The sequence below is a fragment of the Ostrinia furnacalis genome, unplaced genomic scaffold (genome assembly GCF_004193835.3).
Source record: "Ostrinia furnacalis isolate ACB-3 unplaced genomic scaffold, ASM419383v2 OfSCF2887, whole genome shotgun sequence".
In the NCBI taxonomy this organism is placed as follows: domain Eukaryota; kingdom Metazoa; phylum Arthropoda; class Insecta; order Lepidoptera; family Crambidae; genus Ostrinia; species Ostrinia furnacalis.
In genome coordinates, this window is record NW_021133126.1 from 153535 (window position 1) to 171470 (window position 17936).

The 17936-nt window shown below is 36.5% G+C and overlaps 2 protein-coding genes across 2 annotated transcripts; one reads left to right on the plus strand and one right to left on the minus strand.

Moving 5' to 3' along the window:
• Positions 1 to 5776: 5776 nt before the first annotated feature.
• Positions 5777 to 16098, minus strand: LOC114356736 (mitoferrin-1). The gene is made up of 2 exons (XM_028310074.1): positions 15779 to 16098; positions 5777 to 5866 (listed from the first exon to the last, which is right to left on the minus strand). The coding sequence occupies exons 1-2, from the start codon at positions 15896 to 15898 to the stop codon at positions 5777 to 5779; spliced, it is 210 nt and encodes a 69-aa protein (XP_028165875.1). The 5' UTR covers positions 15899 to 16098.
• On the plus strand, positions 8907 to 9626 carry LOC114356740 (general odorant-binding protein 69a). Its single transcript, XM_028310082.1, has one exon. It carries the CDS (start codon positions 8953 to 8955, stop codon positions 9355 to 9357), a length of 405 nt encoding a protein of 134 aa, XP_028165883.1. The 5' UTR covers positions 8907 to 8952; the 3' UTR covers positions 9358 to 9626.
• Positions 16099 to 17936: the final 1838 nt, after the last annotated feature.

The following is a 17936-nucleotide window of genomic DNA, read 5'->3' on the forward strand; positions in this document are numbered from 1 at the left end:
ATAGGTAGGTATGTTACAAGACACTTATGTTTATTTTACATTGCTTTAATGTGCTACAAAAAGGTACGACGATGATAATGATGATCTTAATATGTAATTTAGATTTACATGTCGTCTAAAGTGTTTCCATTTGCAAGTTTAACTGTCAGAAGTAAATACAATTATTTACATAATGAATCTTCCTCTACAACTCGAAATTTTGATGAAAGTTATAATACTCGTAAATAGGTACAGACAATGGAATAGAAGAATGGAACTAAAGTTTATGAACATGCGATTGATGACACTAACTAAAGCCACCTAAAGCGATGATCCCGAAACTGCAACACCATTTTCTTATTTGAAGATCACTACACTAATGTTACTCTCATTGATAACTTTTATCAATTGTGCCCTTGAAACATTCAGATCAGTTATTAATTACGATATTAACACAATACATGATATTAAGGTTAAAACTAGTGGACCTTATGACTTTAATTCAATAACTATATCGGCGATAGTCAGTCAGAATTTGTTATTAAGGCTAGATAGAGCCAAGGGACTGCCACTCGGTCCGAACAGATCTGAACAGAAAATGTAGCAGGCTGTTGGGAATTGAGTAAATTCCGCGTCAACCGCTCCCTTGTGGTAGGTGGACCGACGATCTGGTGAAGGTCGCGGGAGGTGCCTGGATGCGGGCGGAAATCCTTGGGGGAGGCCTGTGTCCAGTGGTGGACGTCAATTGCCTGAAACGAACAACCGCTCGCTGCTATCACACTGACACACTTACCACGAGCGGAACCAATCGCTAATTAATACACTGCCTTATCTATTGACAACTGACTGCGATGCGATTATCAAATCACACACTCAATACGAGTGGCTATCGTAGCAAAAGCTGTCATTAGAAAAGATATTACTATCGATGGTCAAATTCATTTTTAAATATGGGTCAATGAATAATAAATACTAATAACTAGGTATTTCAAGAAGTAGTTATTCCATTACAAGTATAATTCGAGCAATTTCGGCTGGCTGGCGACAGCACGCCCACACACGTCGGGGGTGGTAACTGGTAACCAACAATTTCCAACCTAGTTATATTTGCGTTGTGCTATTAATAGATTTCAATTATTGATTGAACTGTTTTTTTAGCTGAAGTGCCACCATTGTAAGAAAAAATATTCAAAAAATGTAAGATAGCTGTTGAGTTTCTGAATAACCAAAATAAATAAATAGATCTAGATCACGCAATAAATATGTACTGAAACGATTTTAATTAAATTGTAGAATTACAAACGTACTTATGATCAGGATTAAGCAGTATAAGCAGACAGACGAAATGAAAACAATTTGGCACTAATTGAAGTTGAAAAGCAGCGGAGAAAGTGCAAGTGTATTATTACCTAGATGTTTAATTTACATCCAGGCGCTAGATCAACCTGTTGGTAGAGAATAGAATGTACATACCAAATTGAATATGAGATATCTTCGAACCATTCAAACTAAACGGATTACTACTATTCCCTAGCGTCATAGAAATTCTACTCGGTTGTACACACCAGCATGAAACAAAGTTTAATGAAAGCGAAGACGTGGACAAAGGGTAGTCATAATAAAAAAAAAGTACTCAACGAGCTACAAAAACAAGCCATGTGATGCCCCTTATACATATGGATAAAGGGATGATGATGCACGCGCCCGCCCCTGACCTTCCATAGCTGCGACACTTCGGCGAATAACAATATTCATCGTGCGATGACGACTTGTTCGATTGGCGTTGTTATTTTCTTCGTGGTGACCCTTTTCATACTTTAGCACCGATATTTGATGTTGCCAGTCCACAAGTTGCAACTTTTAGTAACTAACTTCCCATTACTTTTGGAAACGTTCCTCAAGTTTGTGTAGCAGTCAAAATAAATAGTTAGTGTCCGACCGAATGTTCGGTTTCGGTTTCGTTTTCGGTTGAGTTTCGGTAAAAACACGAGTTTCGGTTTAGTTTCGTTTTCGGCGGCAATCTTGCCGAAACTACGACCGAAACCGAATGTGCATTCGGGAGTTTCCGCGCTGTTATCGGTCATGTTCGGCGTGTTGAATGAAAGAATGAATCCGATCAGAGCCAATGTCGTGATTCGCTCGCTTGTTTGTTTGATTTAGTATTTAGTTAGATTGTTTGTGGTGGCGAGTTTTCGAGTGATTTATTTTGAATTTGGTAAGTTTTATCTCGTTTTATGTCGTTATAACATAAGAGCGGGTGTAAACATCAAAAAAATGTTCAATATGACTCATAAAAGTATAATCAAGTTTAATCTAACCTATAATTTTTTTTTTTGGTTCGCAATGCTATACGTAAACAAACATTAGTTAAGTAGTTAGTAATGACTATAGTGCATTTCATGGTGATAATATTATGGATTCAGAGTTTCAAAGTTCATTTTAGTATTTCGTTCGTTCGTTCGTTCGTTTCAGCCGAAAGACGTCCACTGCTGGACAAAGGCCTCCCCCAAGGATTTCCACAAAGACCGGTCCTGCGCCGCTTGCATCCAGGTACTTCCCGCGACCTTCACCAGATCGTCGGTCCACCTAGTGGGAGGCCTGCCCACGCTACGTCTTCCAGCTCGTGGTCGCCACTCAAGAACTTTTCTGCCCCAGCGGCCATCATCTCTTCGAGCTATGTGCCCCGCCCACTGCCACTTGATTTTAGCGATTCTGCGGGCTATGTCAGTCACTCTGGTTCTCCTACGGATCTCCTCATTTCTGATTCGATCACGCAGGGAAACTCCGAGCATAGCACGCTCCATCGCTCTTTGGGTGACCTTGAGCCTTCTTATGAGGCCCATAGTAAGCGACCACGTCTCAGAGCCATACACCATCACTGGCAACACACACTGGTCAAATACTTTTGACTTGAGACACTGCGGTATTTCGGACGTGACATTTTAGTATTTATCACCAAGGTATCCCAGTGGCAAGTACAGTAGATACTAACTTACGTACTACCAATTTTGTTGAGAAATTATTAAGGTAAAAGACCCGACCATGGGACGGGTTATGTAGAATATGTAGATGTCCTGAATATTGAGAGTAATTAAAAAAAATCTAGACTATAAATCCTTCTTTTTCTTTTTTAATTCATAATTTGATACCTTTTAGAGTAAAAAGGCACTTTATAAGTTCAATTTTAATGCAATTTAAAGAGAAAACAATAAAGTCTGACTGATTATAATAACGTTTTCTTTATTTTTTCCTCAAAATATGAGCCTTGTAAGGAAGTTTCGGTTTCGGTTTCGGTTTCGGCCGAAATAGACACCGTTGCCGAAATTCGTTTTCGGTTTCGGTTTCGGTCGTAAAACTAGTTTCGGTCGGACACTATAAATAGTTATTATGATTTATAACTAAATATTGATATTTTTCAGACCACCACCAGGAAAGGTAGAGGAAAGGTGTTTAAAAATATAGATGCTGAAAGCATGCGCATCTTCATCTCTATGTTCTAGAATAGAAAATAAAATAGCATTCTACGAGCACATGTACTAGGTAGGTACTACTAGTACTACCTATTTAACTCATTAATGATTTCTTGAATCATTTGTAAATAAGGCGAGTCATAAAAATTATACACTCTTTTACAAAATGATAACTTGTTACCAACTAAACCGTCTGCTACACTATCGTAGTTGCCTAATATGGAAGCCTCCACTAATAAACCAATAAAAATTGCCAGTTGATTGACATCACGATAAAAGTTAAAATGTTATCTTACTACAAGCAAGGCGCAGGCTCACGTACACTGATATGACTGATAACTGATAATGTGGCACCTCTCGTCTGCAAAAACTAAGATTGCACCGGGATGCCCGGACTTAATTGTTTTGGGAACATCAGAACTGGTATTCTTCTTTTAATCTTCTTAAAATATACGAGTAGGTACATATGGGCTGATAGATGTGCAACTTTTTCTGACATGACTCGGTGGACCACATGATCCGTGTTCCCTTTGTGATTCATACCCTCCGCGTCAAAAACCAACTCACTAACAGAGGGTTCTTGCATAGGAACACGAGAGGTTAGGTAGTGATCGAGGTTTGAAAGAGACATAAGTACTATATTATCATTGGAACTTTTTGGACCAAACGTGATCCGCTAACCGACTCAGATAAGTGATAACAAGACGAAGCGGCAGACTGGTGTCGTAGGCGCAGCGCGACTAACTTCGTCGCGGATTCATACTACATTTATGAATTTTAAATCGACCAAGAACTAGTACCTAAAATTGAAACGCAGTGTGAGCAGGCAAATATTTGCTATAAATAATGATGCAATTATCAGTCATTGTAGTAATGCACTACGGATGACAGTCATTAACTCATTAATTTGAGTAGTGCAGTAAATCGGAACTGCACTGAGGTGGTAGTCACACACGTGCCGGAATATAGGGAAATATAAACAGTAATAATTTATCAGAATATCATTTAGCACAACGTAATTCCCCAGAGCTGGAAGACGCGCTTATTCATGATCTTGGACTCGTGCGAAGAATATTAAAAATATCATCGCTACCGCAAGCGCACACATGCCGTATGTTCTACATCCTATGTCTACATGCGAGTGTAGCCAGTGAATCGGCGAGAGCATTTTCTATAGACTGGACCCCTAACACTGATTAACCTGCACTCCCAATCACATCAATCAATTCACAGCCAAATTAGTGTTTTGTCAATCAATCAACGGTAAACGCAACCCGAAGCAAATCAAATAGAGTTCTTTACATAAATTGATAATGCACAAAGTCATGTTCTTAGAGAATTTTAGGCTCAATACTCAATTATTTATTGCATCCATAATGTCACAGAGGCTGTCCAAAGGGTGCCTGACCAATAGACTTTAATAATAAGCCTTGGCTTTACGTCTGTCAGTGGGCAGTATCCGTAACAGATAGACGCTTGAACTTTTTTGACAGTGTGTATAGCTATGGCCTCTATAACAAGAAATAATAAGAATGCTTTAAAATTCTATCTATCTTCCTCTATCCAACTTGTTTATTACTACTTACCCGATGTTTGCATTGTTATTTATTTTTAATACCGATTCATCCGTATTCATATTATTATATAATTTCACAATAACTTAATTGCATTACAGATCATGACGAAGAAGTAGTCATGACAAACTTTACTTGTTGAAGTTACCAGAGATACCGTGTGTAATCTGAAATCTAAGAACAGTTTCAACACTTTCAGTTGTTTAAATTTCCTAACAACATCGCAAAGAAAAGTAAGATAAAACATTCATAGTTCACCAGTACATTATACTAATGCATGTATGACATCAAAATTTATAACGGGGTACAGAATAACGTAAAACCAACCAATCCCTGTCTACGAGTATACCTACATTACATAGTCGAACAGTAACTAATTAAAATATAATAGCTAAGATTTACATAGCACCAAAACTATGCAGGAAAATATATTATCCGTGGGTGTGTCTAGAGTTTACTAACCTTATCCATTATTTGAGCGCATTGACAACCGTCGACGACAACAGCTGACCTTTGTTTGTACAGAAACATGCGCAAACAGAAACTACAATGAATACTACACCGTAACAGAACCAATACGCGGTTGTCTTTAACGTACAATGTCCTATCCTAGGTTTGAGATTTTTGACAGCCTGACTCAAAGTTTGAAAATCAGTCAGTTCAAAGCTCTGATTATACAAATAAATGCTATCGCGGTGCGTCTAACTCCCCCACGCTTATTATAATGTCATGCAGTCAGAAAGAAGAATGATGTTACCTGAGCAGACCCTCCCGCTTGACCATGTACCGAAATGTCTCCGTGATGGTGCTGTTGTGTGCTGTCCGTAGCGACTGCATCCGCGTCTGCAACGACACAACAATTTGTTACAAATAGACCATTCAAGATATTATACATACGCTAACTCAAAATTATTGAGATTCAATAACAATACACAAATAGAGTTATACTCGGGATGTATACGTAAAAAAAGTAATGAAGAAGAATACTAAATGTGGCAAGGCATCGAACAATACTGTATTGTAAAACTGCCTAAATTGTAAGACCTAATGTGAATGCTAATGTGGTTATGCAATAAACGATTGAGTATTGAGTACTGAATACCGTGTATTGTCATCACTAGTTAATATCATCATGTCATCGAGCTTTTTTTTTAGTCACTTGACTGTAAATAAGAATCGCAAAAGGACTAGAGCGGTTTCGCGCTACATCCGATCCGATCCGAATATGTACGTAAAAATATGGATTCAGGTGAAATCGGATGACGGATATCGGATCATTCGGATCTAATGTGTAAATTACCATACATTAGCTCTACGACAACTTCGGACCATATTGTTGCAGGTTCAGATCCGAAGTAGAGTCACAGAATAAGTAATAGTACAGGTACAGAAGGATTACTCCGCACGACGATTTAAATAAATGCGAGTCTTGCTGCGACGCGATACAGTGGAATTCAGCTCGCACAGCACTACGTACCTACAATTTTATTCACCTACAAGTTTTGTCTCTTTCTATCGCGTGCCTCTGAACTCTTCTTACGCTGTTAGGGTTGCTGTCTAGTGAAAAAATAATTAATCTACTTATTTGTATTTTCTTATTGTACGGATGTAGGTAAGTAAAAATAACATTTCAAATATACCTAATTAGGATTAAAAAAACTTGTTCTATTACAATGTCTTCATTCATACCTACCTATTTTAACATAAGACAGATAAATTAAACATACTATTACAGAAAAATAAAGAATCCTATACTATCCTAAGAATTTTATTATTGATTACCTACATGGCCAACATACCTTTCAGCATCTTTGGGAAGCGAAAAAATAAATAAATCCGGTAATTTCTCTTCGAATTTAAACACCCGAACCCCGCACAATATTTCTTTCTCTTTTTGTCCATTTTTAAATAATACTTCGATCATAGAATTATAATCATACTAAAACGCAAGCCAGCGTCCTGACGGGCGAGCGCGTGACACTCGACTGATATAATACCCGCCGGCGGGGCGCTTCGCTGTAGGTAATTATCGGATGTACCGCGCGGAGTGAGCCAGGCCTGGTAGAGTGAAACTGCTCTAAGAGACAATATGAATCTTTAAACATTTTTCATGACCTGACATCTTGGAACATGACATTGTGCTTTAATTTCCATGTTCACAGAGCTCTCATCGAGGACTTCTGTTAATTTTGCAGACGAGGGTCATCCCACGCATTTCCTTCTTGCGTTATCACCAGTGATCAAAATTATCTAACTTCTAAGCCTAGTCTCAGTATGTAACATATCTCAACTGGCTTAGATCTTAATATGTACACTGTTACTAATACTCGAACTAACCGAAATAAGGACGCAAATCTGAAATATTATTTATGTACCTTAGGTAATTATTTTATTCGAAGTAGAATAAAAATAGCACAGAAAGCTCAAATAAAAAATGCATCAATGCATCACCATGTCACCATGATTGGAATAAGCAAGAACGTGATGTCACCCTACACGGTTACATTGTCATTCAAAGTAGGCACCAGACGACTCAGCGTGCTTGCGGCTACAATAGATAATATGCAATAGAAACTTGCAAACATAAGTGGGAGCAATTGTACTCATTTAAAAGTGATAAGAGAATAAGAGCAAAGCCTGAGTCATTCGTGGCACGACTCCCGACGGACTGAATCAGTGTTCCTTCTCTGCAATGCTTGTTTTTATAATTTTTCAACTCCATGAATTTACACATTCCACATACAAGCGTAAGTTAACCTAAAAGAAGTAGTAAGTAAGAGTGTCAATAGTGAAAGCAGCAGCAGGCCTAGTAGCACTAAATATACCATCATGCCAAAAAATTCAGCGTATGAGAGATGTCAATTTGTAAATGTACATAAATATGTCACGCGTGTATAATTATATAGGTTGACCTACATACGCATGCCTATGAAATATTTATATACTGAAAGAGACTGTCTAAGGTGGGCGGCATTCTTCATTTTTGCACGAAGAGTGCGGCTCTTGCGGCAGTGCTGCGTGGGATGGCACGGATTGTGAATAGCAGCAGAGAAAATGCTGAAGAATACAAAATAAGTAGCCTTCTTTCGTTTCAGCCCAATCACGTCCACTGCTGGACAAAGGCCTCCTCTAAGGATTTCCATAATGACCGGACCTGTGGTCCTGCTAGTGGGGGAGCTGTCCACACTACATACGTCTTCCAGTCCGTAGTCGCCACTCGACAACTTTTCTGCCCCAGCGGCTATCAGCTCTACGAGCTATGTGCCCCGCCCACTTCCACTTAATTGTAACAATTCTGCGGACTATGTCGGTTCTTCTTAATTAGCCTTATCCCTGTTGCAAACAGGCATCGACAATCAAATCAACAAAGAATTTTGCTTCGTATCAATATAATTAATTTTACTAACCAGATTTATCTTCTAAGGCTTAGAATTGATATCCTTATAATTCAAGGAAGGGAATTAAACCAAAACGTAAGTACTATGCCAAAAATAAAACCATTAGGCAGTAAATTGCTTTAGTACGATAATGAATGATTGGAAGCACGGTCCTCGATGATATTCTCGTCAAGCTGGCAGTTATGTGTTTAACAGAGGTGACACCTCAAAAATCATTTGGACACAAAACACCAGTTCCAGTCCTACAATTTTTCTATGAAAAAAATATGCCCTGCTCGTTAAATGTGTTGCGGAGGCGTGCAATTTTTTCAGATGACTCCACAGAATGGAGCAAAAAATTACAGTTTACACAAGATGCGCAAAACACACCGAGTCCACACAACGAGGATTTTAATCGCCAACTAGAAATGTGTAATTTAAGCGTCAAACTGAGGAACCAGGTGATCACAGCGTGACATTGAAAGGAATGATATAAAACGATGGGAATCCGTTAATCGATCATCAGTCGACGGAAGCGAGTCCATCAGAACCATGAAAGGAGCCTTGGTCTGCGCGGTGCTAACGGCGCTGGCGGCGCGCGCGTGGGGCATGGACGACGAGATGGCGGAGCTGGCCAAGATGCTGCACGACAACTGCGGCGAGGAGACGGGCGTGGACCTCGGGCTGGTGGACAAGGTAAACGCGGGCGCGGACCTGATGCCGGACGCGAAGCTCAAGTGCTACATCAAGTGCGTCATGGAGACGGCGGGCATGATGTCGGCGGGCGAGGTGGACGTGGAGGCGGTGCTGGCGATGCTGCCGGACGGCTTGCGGAGCAAGATCGAGGCGCCGATGCGCGCCTGCGGCACCCAGCGCGGCGCCGACGACTGCGACACCGCCTTCCTCACGCAGGTCTGCTGGCAGAAGGCCAACAAGGTGGACTACTTCCTCATATAGTCGCACTTGTCCGCGACCACTCCAGAATACATTTTTACCATTTAAATTTATTCTATGTAACCGGTGACTTTACTCTGTTATTCATAACCAACAATTTTTAATGCTCTCAATTCCTTCAAAATTACAACTATTTACTTTTTTATGGCAACTTTAAATTGGAAATTTAAATTGGAAAAAGAAACATTACACATAATGATAACGATTTGAATTTGAAGTAAGGCATCTTGTCTCTAGAAAGCAATCTCATCAGAGAAACCGGGAGAGACAGTTATTAAAAATAATGTATGGTCCAAACCAATTTAAATAAAATTTTCAATAATAAAACATGTAGTTTATATTTTTACTAACCCCTCATAGTAAGCTATACAACGTGTCCCAAAATTCAAGGATAAGCCGGCGCCGCAGGATGGACATAGTCATGACTACTTTAGGAAAAATAAGAAAAAAAATCTATCTTAATTATTTTTAAAGTTACACAATAAATTATGAAATTCTTCGAAAATTGACACCCCTTATGATATTTTACATTACCACGACCACTATTTTTTAAATATTTCTGTTTTTTTGTTTGTATCGGCAACTTAAATAGTGCTGCTGTCCACTCCAATTCTTAAAACCCCCAGAATCCTTGCAGTTTTTACACAAAAGTTAATCAAAATATGATATTTCCTAAAAATTTTGAACGATTTTTACTTTCACTCCACTTTGACTCGTCGTTTTGTAAAAAAAAAGTATGAACACTACTGCGGCAAGTTTTGTATAAAGTTGACGCAACTATCCAAGATTCCAAACTGGTATAATACTCTAAGAAAACTAGTCGCAAAAAAGATATGCGTACCATTTTTACAAGCACTTCGCTTGTTAGTTAGTGTGGGACAAATCTTGCAACTGAATTTAAGATCAGTTTTCCTCAACCGATTGAGCTGAAATTTGGTTACATTATGTAAGTACGATGACGATGCATTATTATGGTACCATTGAGCTGGATGGAGTCTGGAGGTGACCATAGGAACTTCTAAACGAAACGGCGGAATCGCATCTAGTTTGGGTTCGTTGGATTTGTCTTTTCGAGCACTTTAGTGCTAGATGATATCCAGGATCCTGATAAGGGGGCGTCCATAAATTACGTGAGACAATTTTGGCTATTTTTCAACCCCCCCGCCCCCCTTGGTGAGATTTGGTGAGATTTTGCCTAACCCCCTCCCCCACCCCCTAATCTCACGTGATATTTTAAAAAATCCGAAATTTAATAGTTTTGGAGTAATTTAACTGAGAAAGTTTGTTTTACAATTTTCTTAATTTCGTCATTTATTCTGCATTTTAATATTCACACATGCAGACGGAAGCATTTTTAGTTTTATTTGTTTAGACGGTATAGAATTAAATGTCGTTATCATATTTTGAAAAAACTTTTTTTTAGGGTAGCTCCCCTACATATAAACCATGAATTTTTTTTCGTCTTCTACACCATCGTGTAGGATATCGTTGGATGACTTGGGGGTTTCAAAGGCTATTTTTCGATTTAGGGATACGTTAAAGTTTAAAGTGCCAATTTTTGTTCGAGCAGGGCGTCCCCTCCCTCTAAAAACTAGACTGTTGGCTTGAAAAATCTGGAAAAATTCATATGAATACTGCTTTTTATGAACTTTCAAGAAAACTATAATGGTTAGGGTAGGTCAGTTAGTTTGAGAGTACCTAATAGTCATTTAACTCATGTATTATAAAATTTCATATCTAATAAAAAATTCTTAGAAGAAAATATTAAAAGCGACTTTAGATGAAGTAATTGCTTGCTTCTGAAATATATTTTGTTAACGACGGACAACTACGGAATCCTACACTGCGCGTGGCACACCACGCACTTGCCCAATTTTTTTTCTTATGATTTAAACCCAGTTTTCTGGCAAATTCTATTTCTCTATTTCTTGCGGAAAAAATTACGTGATATTTCCTGAGACTCCCCCTCTCCCCCACGTGAGATTTAGTGAGGTTTTTGTTGACCCCCTCCCCCCCCCTAAAAGTCTCACGTAATTTATGGACGCCCCCTAATGAGTCAAGAGGTGGCCAGGAGCTGGCCAAAGGAACTCCTAAACGAAATGGCGGAAGCTTATCGAATTTGGGTTCGTTGGATTTGACTTCCCGAGCACTTGGACCATAAGATTGAGAAACAACTAAAAAGTGTAAAATAAAGTTATAATAAAAAAAAAACTTTTTTTAAAACAAGCATTAATGCGAAATTTTAAGAAAAATAATTGTATGCAAGATTCAAATAATTTCGAAAGCTTGTAGCGCGAACAGAAAAAAAGAGGAATAAATTCCATGCGCGATTATAACTTTATTTTAAACTTTTTAGTTGTTTCTCAATCTTATGGCCCAAGTGCCCGGGAAGACAAATCCAACGAACCCAAATTCAATAAGTTTCCGCTGTTTCGTTTAGGAGTTCCTATGGCCAGCTCCTGGCCACCTCTTGACTTCATCATCAGCACTCTGGACATCAAAATCAAAAATCAAAATCAAAAATATTTATTCAGTTTAGACCACAAGTGGCACTTATGAACTGAACATCATCTAGCACTAAAGTGCACGAAAAGACAAATCCAACGAACCTAAACTAGATGCAATTCCGCCGTTTCGTTAAGAAGTTCCTATGGCCACCTCCAGTCTCCATCCAGCTCAATGATACCATAATATTACATTGTCATCGTAATTTCATAAGTATAGGGTCATTCCATCGTTTCGGGTGTTACGTTCGTACACACATATTCAACAATTTCTTGTATTTTGAACTAGTATTCTAATAATGTTAGTGCCTTAATCTGTCCGTTTTTAGTTGTTCTATCTAAATAATAAAGTTTGTGCAGCTTAGAATGTAGGATAACGAAAATATGAGTCGAAAAGTGTGCGTTTCGGGCGTTACGAGATTTTGCCTCTATGTTCTGACTGTTGCTGCATTTACTCGAAATTTAGCGAATTTTCCTAAGGAATCATACCTAAAACTTACAGGACTTCTTAAGTATGAAATTTACAAACCATGTAACATACAATCACTGTTACATAAAACGTGTTACTATTTTTTTATAAATTTTTTCTTTGTTTCGGGTGTTACAATGGTTCTGTTTCGGGTGTTACGAGTACGAAAATTCAACGCGTTTTATCGATAAAATCGATGTTTTATTAGTCTCTAGGTACTACTAAATAAGGAGTACAACAAATAAACATAAATAGAGCGAATTCTGGTTTGAAATTACGAACCAGCTTTTTTTTTAAATATACAAAGTTCAAGTTTAATTTTTCCTCAGCATACAGCTTTTTCTATTGTTTTTGGCTTGGAATAGCATTACTTTAATTTCGAATTACGATATTTATTGGAAATGTCGAACATCGAGGCTTTTTAACAATACCTTAATTTTAGTGTTAAGTCGACATTTCAAAAAAGTCTCAAATAGAGAAATATGACTCCTTTTCCGATGCCAGCGCTAGTGGGAGGTCGAAGGAGCCTCAGAGAAATACTTTTTGACTTCTCCAAGCAATATATACGCATTATCGACTTATAAATAAAAATGTAATACCCGAAACGTTTCGGGTGTTACAGTTTTTAATCAAGAAAAAAACATACTAATTTAGTATCAAGCTCAGATATTAGTATTTGAAATCATTACTACCATGACCTTACTTTTACCAAATATTGTTACCCTAATCCATGTGTAAGGTACAATAATAAAACAAATACCTGTTTTTTTTGTTTCGGGTGTTACATCGCCGAAGTAACAAGAAAACACACTTAAAACTTGATGATTATCAATTTTTTGGGACTATGACGCCATCTACCAATACTATGATAAATACCCTCAAATAATGTAGTGGCAAAATGGTTCACAGATTGATAGTTTTTTTTTAAATCGTATTACCAATAATAAGAGAGAAAATGATCATTCAAACAGTTGACTTATGTATAGACTTTGAAGACTAATAACTTAAAAATTACTTGTTTCTTCCAGATTTTTTTTGTTGCACATTATAATTTGGAATGTTTACTTTCTAAATTCATAACATTTAATGCGAAAAGAACATATTTAGTTTTTCACCCTCGGTAACATTTGTCATGGAATGACCCTATACCAAATTTCAGCTCATTTAGTTGAGGAGAACTGGTTTTAAATTCAGTTGCAAGATTTATCCCATACTAACTAACAAGCGAAGTGCTTGTAAAAATGGTACGCATATCTTTTTTGCGACTAGTTTTCTTAGAGTATTATACCATTTTGGAATCTTGGATAGTTGGGTCAACTTTATAAAAAACTTGCCGCAGTAGTGTTCATACTTTTTTTTTTTACAAAACGACGAGTCAAAGTTGAGTGAAAGTAAAAATCGTTCAAAATTTTAAAGAAATATATTTTGATTAACTTTTGTGTAAAAATTGCAAGGATTCTGGGGATTTTAAGGATTGGGGTGGACAGCAGCACTACTTAGGTTGCCGATACAAACAAAAAAACAGAAGTATTTGAAAAATTGTGGCCGTGGTAATGTAAAATATCAAGTAATAATGTAATATAAAGGGTGTCAATTTTCGACGAATTTCATTATTTATTGTGTAACTTAAAAAATAATTGAGACAGATTTTTTTTCTTATTTTTCCTAAAGTACCCATGACTATTTCCGCCCTGTGGCGCCGGCTTATCGTTGAATTTTGGGACACGTTGTATATAAGTCCAGCAATCAATCAATAAATTGGAATTTAACTTGAATAATAGCTTCAACTTACAAAAACATATTGTAACCTAAATTGATATTGTGCTGTGTAGTACTATCCCTAAAAAATAAAAGCACAGTATGTAACATAGATTTATTAAGATACAATGTATTTGTTTTAAACATAAGATTTGTATTCTGTTGCTGTACCAAAAATAAATAAATACTACATATTGATAGATTGGTAGCGGCCTGAATACCAGCATAGAATACCTTAGATGGAATATTTTAGCAAGTTCGTGTTCCCAGACCCCAGATTAAAGACATTAATTTGTAAAAAGTTAAAAAAAATACAGCGGCGCAAGCTATGCTTAGTGCAGAAGCCGCTAGTTATAAGAATACTCAGTATTATTATTTATTGGCAATAAACATTTTATTATTATTATTACAGTATGCAAACTATGTATGTAATAACATTTTCTTTTTACACCCTACAGCAATACATTGTTTAACCTCTTCTTCTTCTTCTTTTAATTTGACGACGACTATTTATTTAAAATATTTTAAGCCCAGTCAAGGAAACAAATAAACTGAGTTATCATTGTAACTCAATATGTTTTTAGAGGAGTTTAAATATTACTTTCATTTGAAAAAAAAACTATTAAAATGATACAAAACAAATAATTAAGTATAAAATCTTATAAAAATTAATAAAGCTTTCAAAGGAGTTATGTACATAAAACTAGGTACATGATTTATTTTTCAAATAGTAGGTAATTTGTTTTTAACAAAATTACACTATGCATAACATAGTGAACTTTAATTTTATTTTATGAAGTAGGATATTAAACCAGATAACACAGGATCTGTAATGACAAGTAGAAGTGAACAACAAAGATCACAAGTTAACAAATAAATCCTTTAATTGGGAACCTCCCACTTCACTTGATAGTTTATTTTATGATATAATGTTATGATTTTAGATGTTTAATTGAACAGTCAAATGGATTACATTTATATTTAAACAAGAACAGGTAAGGTTATTTATGATTCATTGTGTTTTTTTTATTTAAAAGTAGAATTTTATTTACCCATTAAAGTAACAGACAAGTTGCATAGACCAATGTAGATATAATGTGGTCCCTTGTTAATTTTAAAACCTTTTGTGAATTCTAATTATGGTAAAATACTGAGGCAAGCTGTCAAGGTCATGGGGCCATGGATGTAAACAAGCATGAGATTGAGGTTATGTATACAAATTTGCAACATAGTTAAATGTTAACTTCTTATCATTGGACATAATGATCACTTTAATTGAACATACTGTACCTACTGCTACAAAATCAGAAGCTCCAAGTTAGTAAGTCATTGCCTAGACTGTCAAAACTGATATTAATTTAAAATCTTTTGAGTATATCTAAGTGGATTTCTCATTTGTGTTTTGTTATCCTTAAATGAAGTAAGAAGATATAGATTGTTCGGCAATAACAGATACAGACATATTATTTACGATTAAAATTTTATAGGGACATAATAGAATAGAAAGCAAACATGTTAAGTTAGACAGGAAGTATTATCATGGTATGTAGGTAAAAAGTGAAGCATGGTGAGATGAATGGTTTTACATAATCTCGGGTCACAAATTGGTGGCGTAATAGGCCAGCCGATGGAGCTGTCACTGAAAGAGGTTAGGTCGGGATGTTCGCTCGCAGTCGAGGCCCGGGCCGCTTACCTTGACGGAGTCGAGGGGATACATTATGCAATGCTCCATCACCCCCGCAATTGCTCCGGCAGTCATGTGTGTGGTGAAGTTTTGACTGGTCGGAAGGGTTTCATAGTCCTCAAAGTTCATAATACTCACTGAATACTGACACTTAGCACAAAATAAACACTGATTATATTAAATTATAGGAGTTTCGCCTTTTTTACCGAATTAGCAATATCATTTTCACTAAACACTATTTTCGTCACAATTCGAAATTTAGAACAATCAAAATTGATTCCAGCGCGACTACAAGCACGCGCGACAAATGTCAGTCTGAAATTGTTTTTTTTTAGATAGACACAGATAATATAGCAAAGAAGTCACTGTTATTATCTGTCATCATAGTGATGTTATTACTGAAAATGTGATAGAAAAATCGATTATGAAATCAATTTCATTTTCACTTATAAGATAGACACAGATAATATAGCAAAGAAGTCACTGTTATTATCTGTCATCATAGTGATGTTATTACTGAAAATGTGATAGAAAAATCGATTATGAAATCAATTTCATTTTCACTTATATTCACAAACGTCCAATCCAACGTTTCTGAAATATCAAGTGGCAAAAACAGGAACTAATCTATTGTCTAATGGTCTAACGATTCTGAAACGTCAAATGGCTTAAATGAAAAACTAGTGGCTAAGACCCCAGTGGTGATATTAGCGCCCTCTGGTAATATCAGGGTATTTCGCCAAAAATGGTCAATTTTGCTTAATTTCCTTGGCACTAATTTTATTTTTGTTTTTAACTATTTTTAGTTTCCCATTGCATTAAGTAGTAAAAACTAAGCTAATATATCTAGAAGGGGTGTCATAATTCGTTTTAGAAACAAAGTTATGAGGTCATAAATTTTTGGTAGCCAAGGAAATTATTATAAATATTTTTTTCTCTAAGTTTTCTTCTGTGGTTTGCTTTTTTTTTTTTCGACCTATTTTTGTGTACTTTCGCAAGCAAACATGCCAATGAATATTATATCATTACGACCTTTTTACACAACTAAGGAAGATAAATGCAGTAGATTGAGTTAAAAGTTAAAAACAAGTTTTTCTATATCTATTCTGATACCTATTTCTTAAAATGTAAATTTTAAACTTATTCCAATAAAGAAATACTCAAAATTTGACTTTACGCCGAATTATTAATGGTCTTTTATAATTTCCTAGGTCATTTTATGCCACGGAAAACAAGGAAATTAGGACCAAAGAAATTAGATTTATGCCTAAAAGACACCACAGACAAAAACCTATTTACCCTATACATTTACTATTTAAATCATGGGTTTACCCCTACAGACACTACATTTGTGTAAATAAACAATAAAATTAATCCATTGTTTGGTTGCAAAAAACCGTCCAAAGAAATTGACTTTTTAGTAAACAAAAACCCAAGGAGGGACCTATTTATGCGATTTGTCGCAAAACTGATCAACGACGTGCTATCCTGCCTCAATGGCCTCTTGGGACGAAATGGCCGAGTGTAGTGGTGCAGTGCGTTCCATTCTAAGTTTTTTCGTTTCGTTACAACAATGGTCGAAACGAAGACCCAGGGAAATTATACTTTTGACCTGGACAAGAACTTAACTTCACTTTATTTTCTTCCTATAAGTATTTGACATTTAAAGTTTTTATTTTCCGATAGCCAAACGTTTCTCAAATGTAAAGAGAGTGCTATTAGAATTAAATTACGCTTCAATTTGTTATAATGAGCCTTCATTTTGGCAAACAACAGTAATGGACATGACAAGGAAATTAGAAAAACGACTTTTGATTAAGTTTTTCTACGGTATTATTTGCAGTTTCTGCTGTTGTAATAGCGAAAACAAATAAAACTTTTGATGAACTTTCCCATAAAAATAGTTTTATACAGATAGATATAAAAAAACATGTGTTCGCCTGCCTGGACACAGAAAATTTACTGTTTCGGCGAAATACCCATCATCATATTATTTGGTTGTCCCATGAAGCTAAAGATAAAATTCTTCTTTTATAGTTCTAAAATACTGGACTGTCCTATCGATGACATTGACAGTGGGGCGCCACCGTCAATACCGGATCGCTGGTTCCGATTTTTGCCATGTTGGAAACCATATAGTTGAACGATGGTAGCGCCCCCCTGTCAT

Coding starts and splice junctions, on each gene's coding strand:
- LOC114356740 (XM_028310082.1), top strand. CDS start 8,953: ATGAAAGGAGCCTTGGTCTGCGCGGTGCTAACGGCGCTGGCGGCGCGC.
- LOC114356736 (XM_028310074.1), bottom strand. CDS start 15,898: ATGAACTTTGAGGACTATGAAACCCTTCCGACCAGTCAAAACTTCACC. Junction 5,867..15,778: donor ATCCCCTCGACTCCGTCAAG/GTAAGCGGCCCG, acceptor GTGTCGTTGCAG/ACGCGGATGCAGTCGCTACG.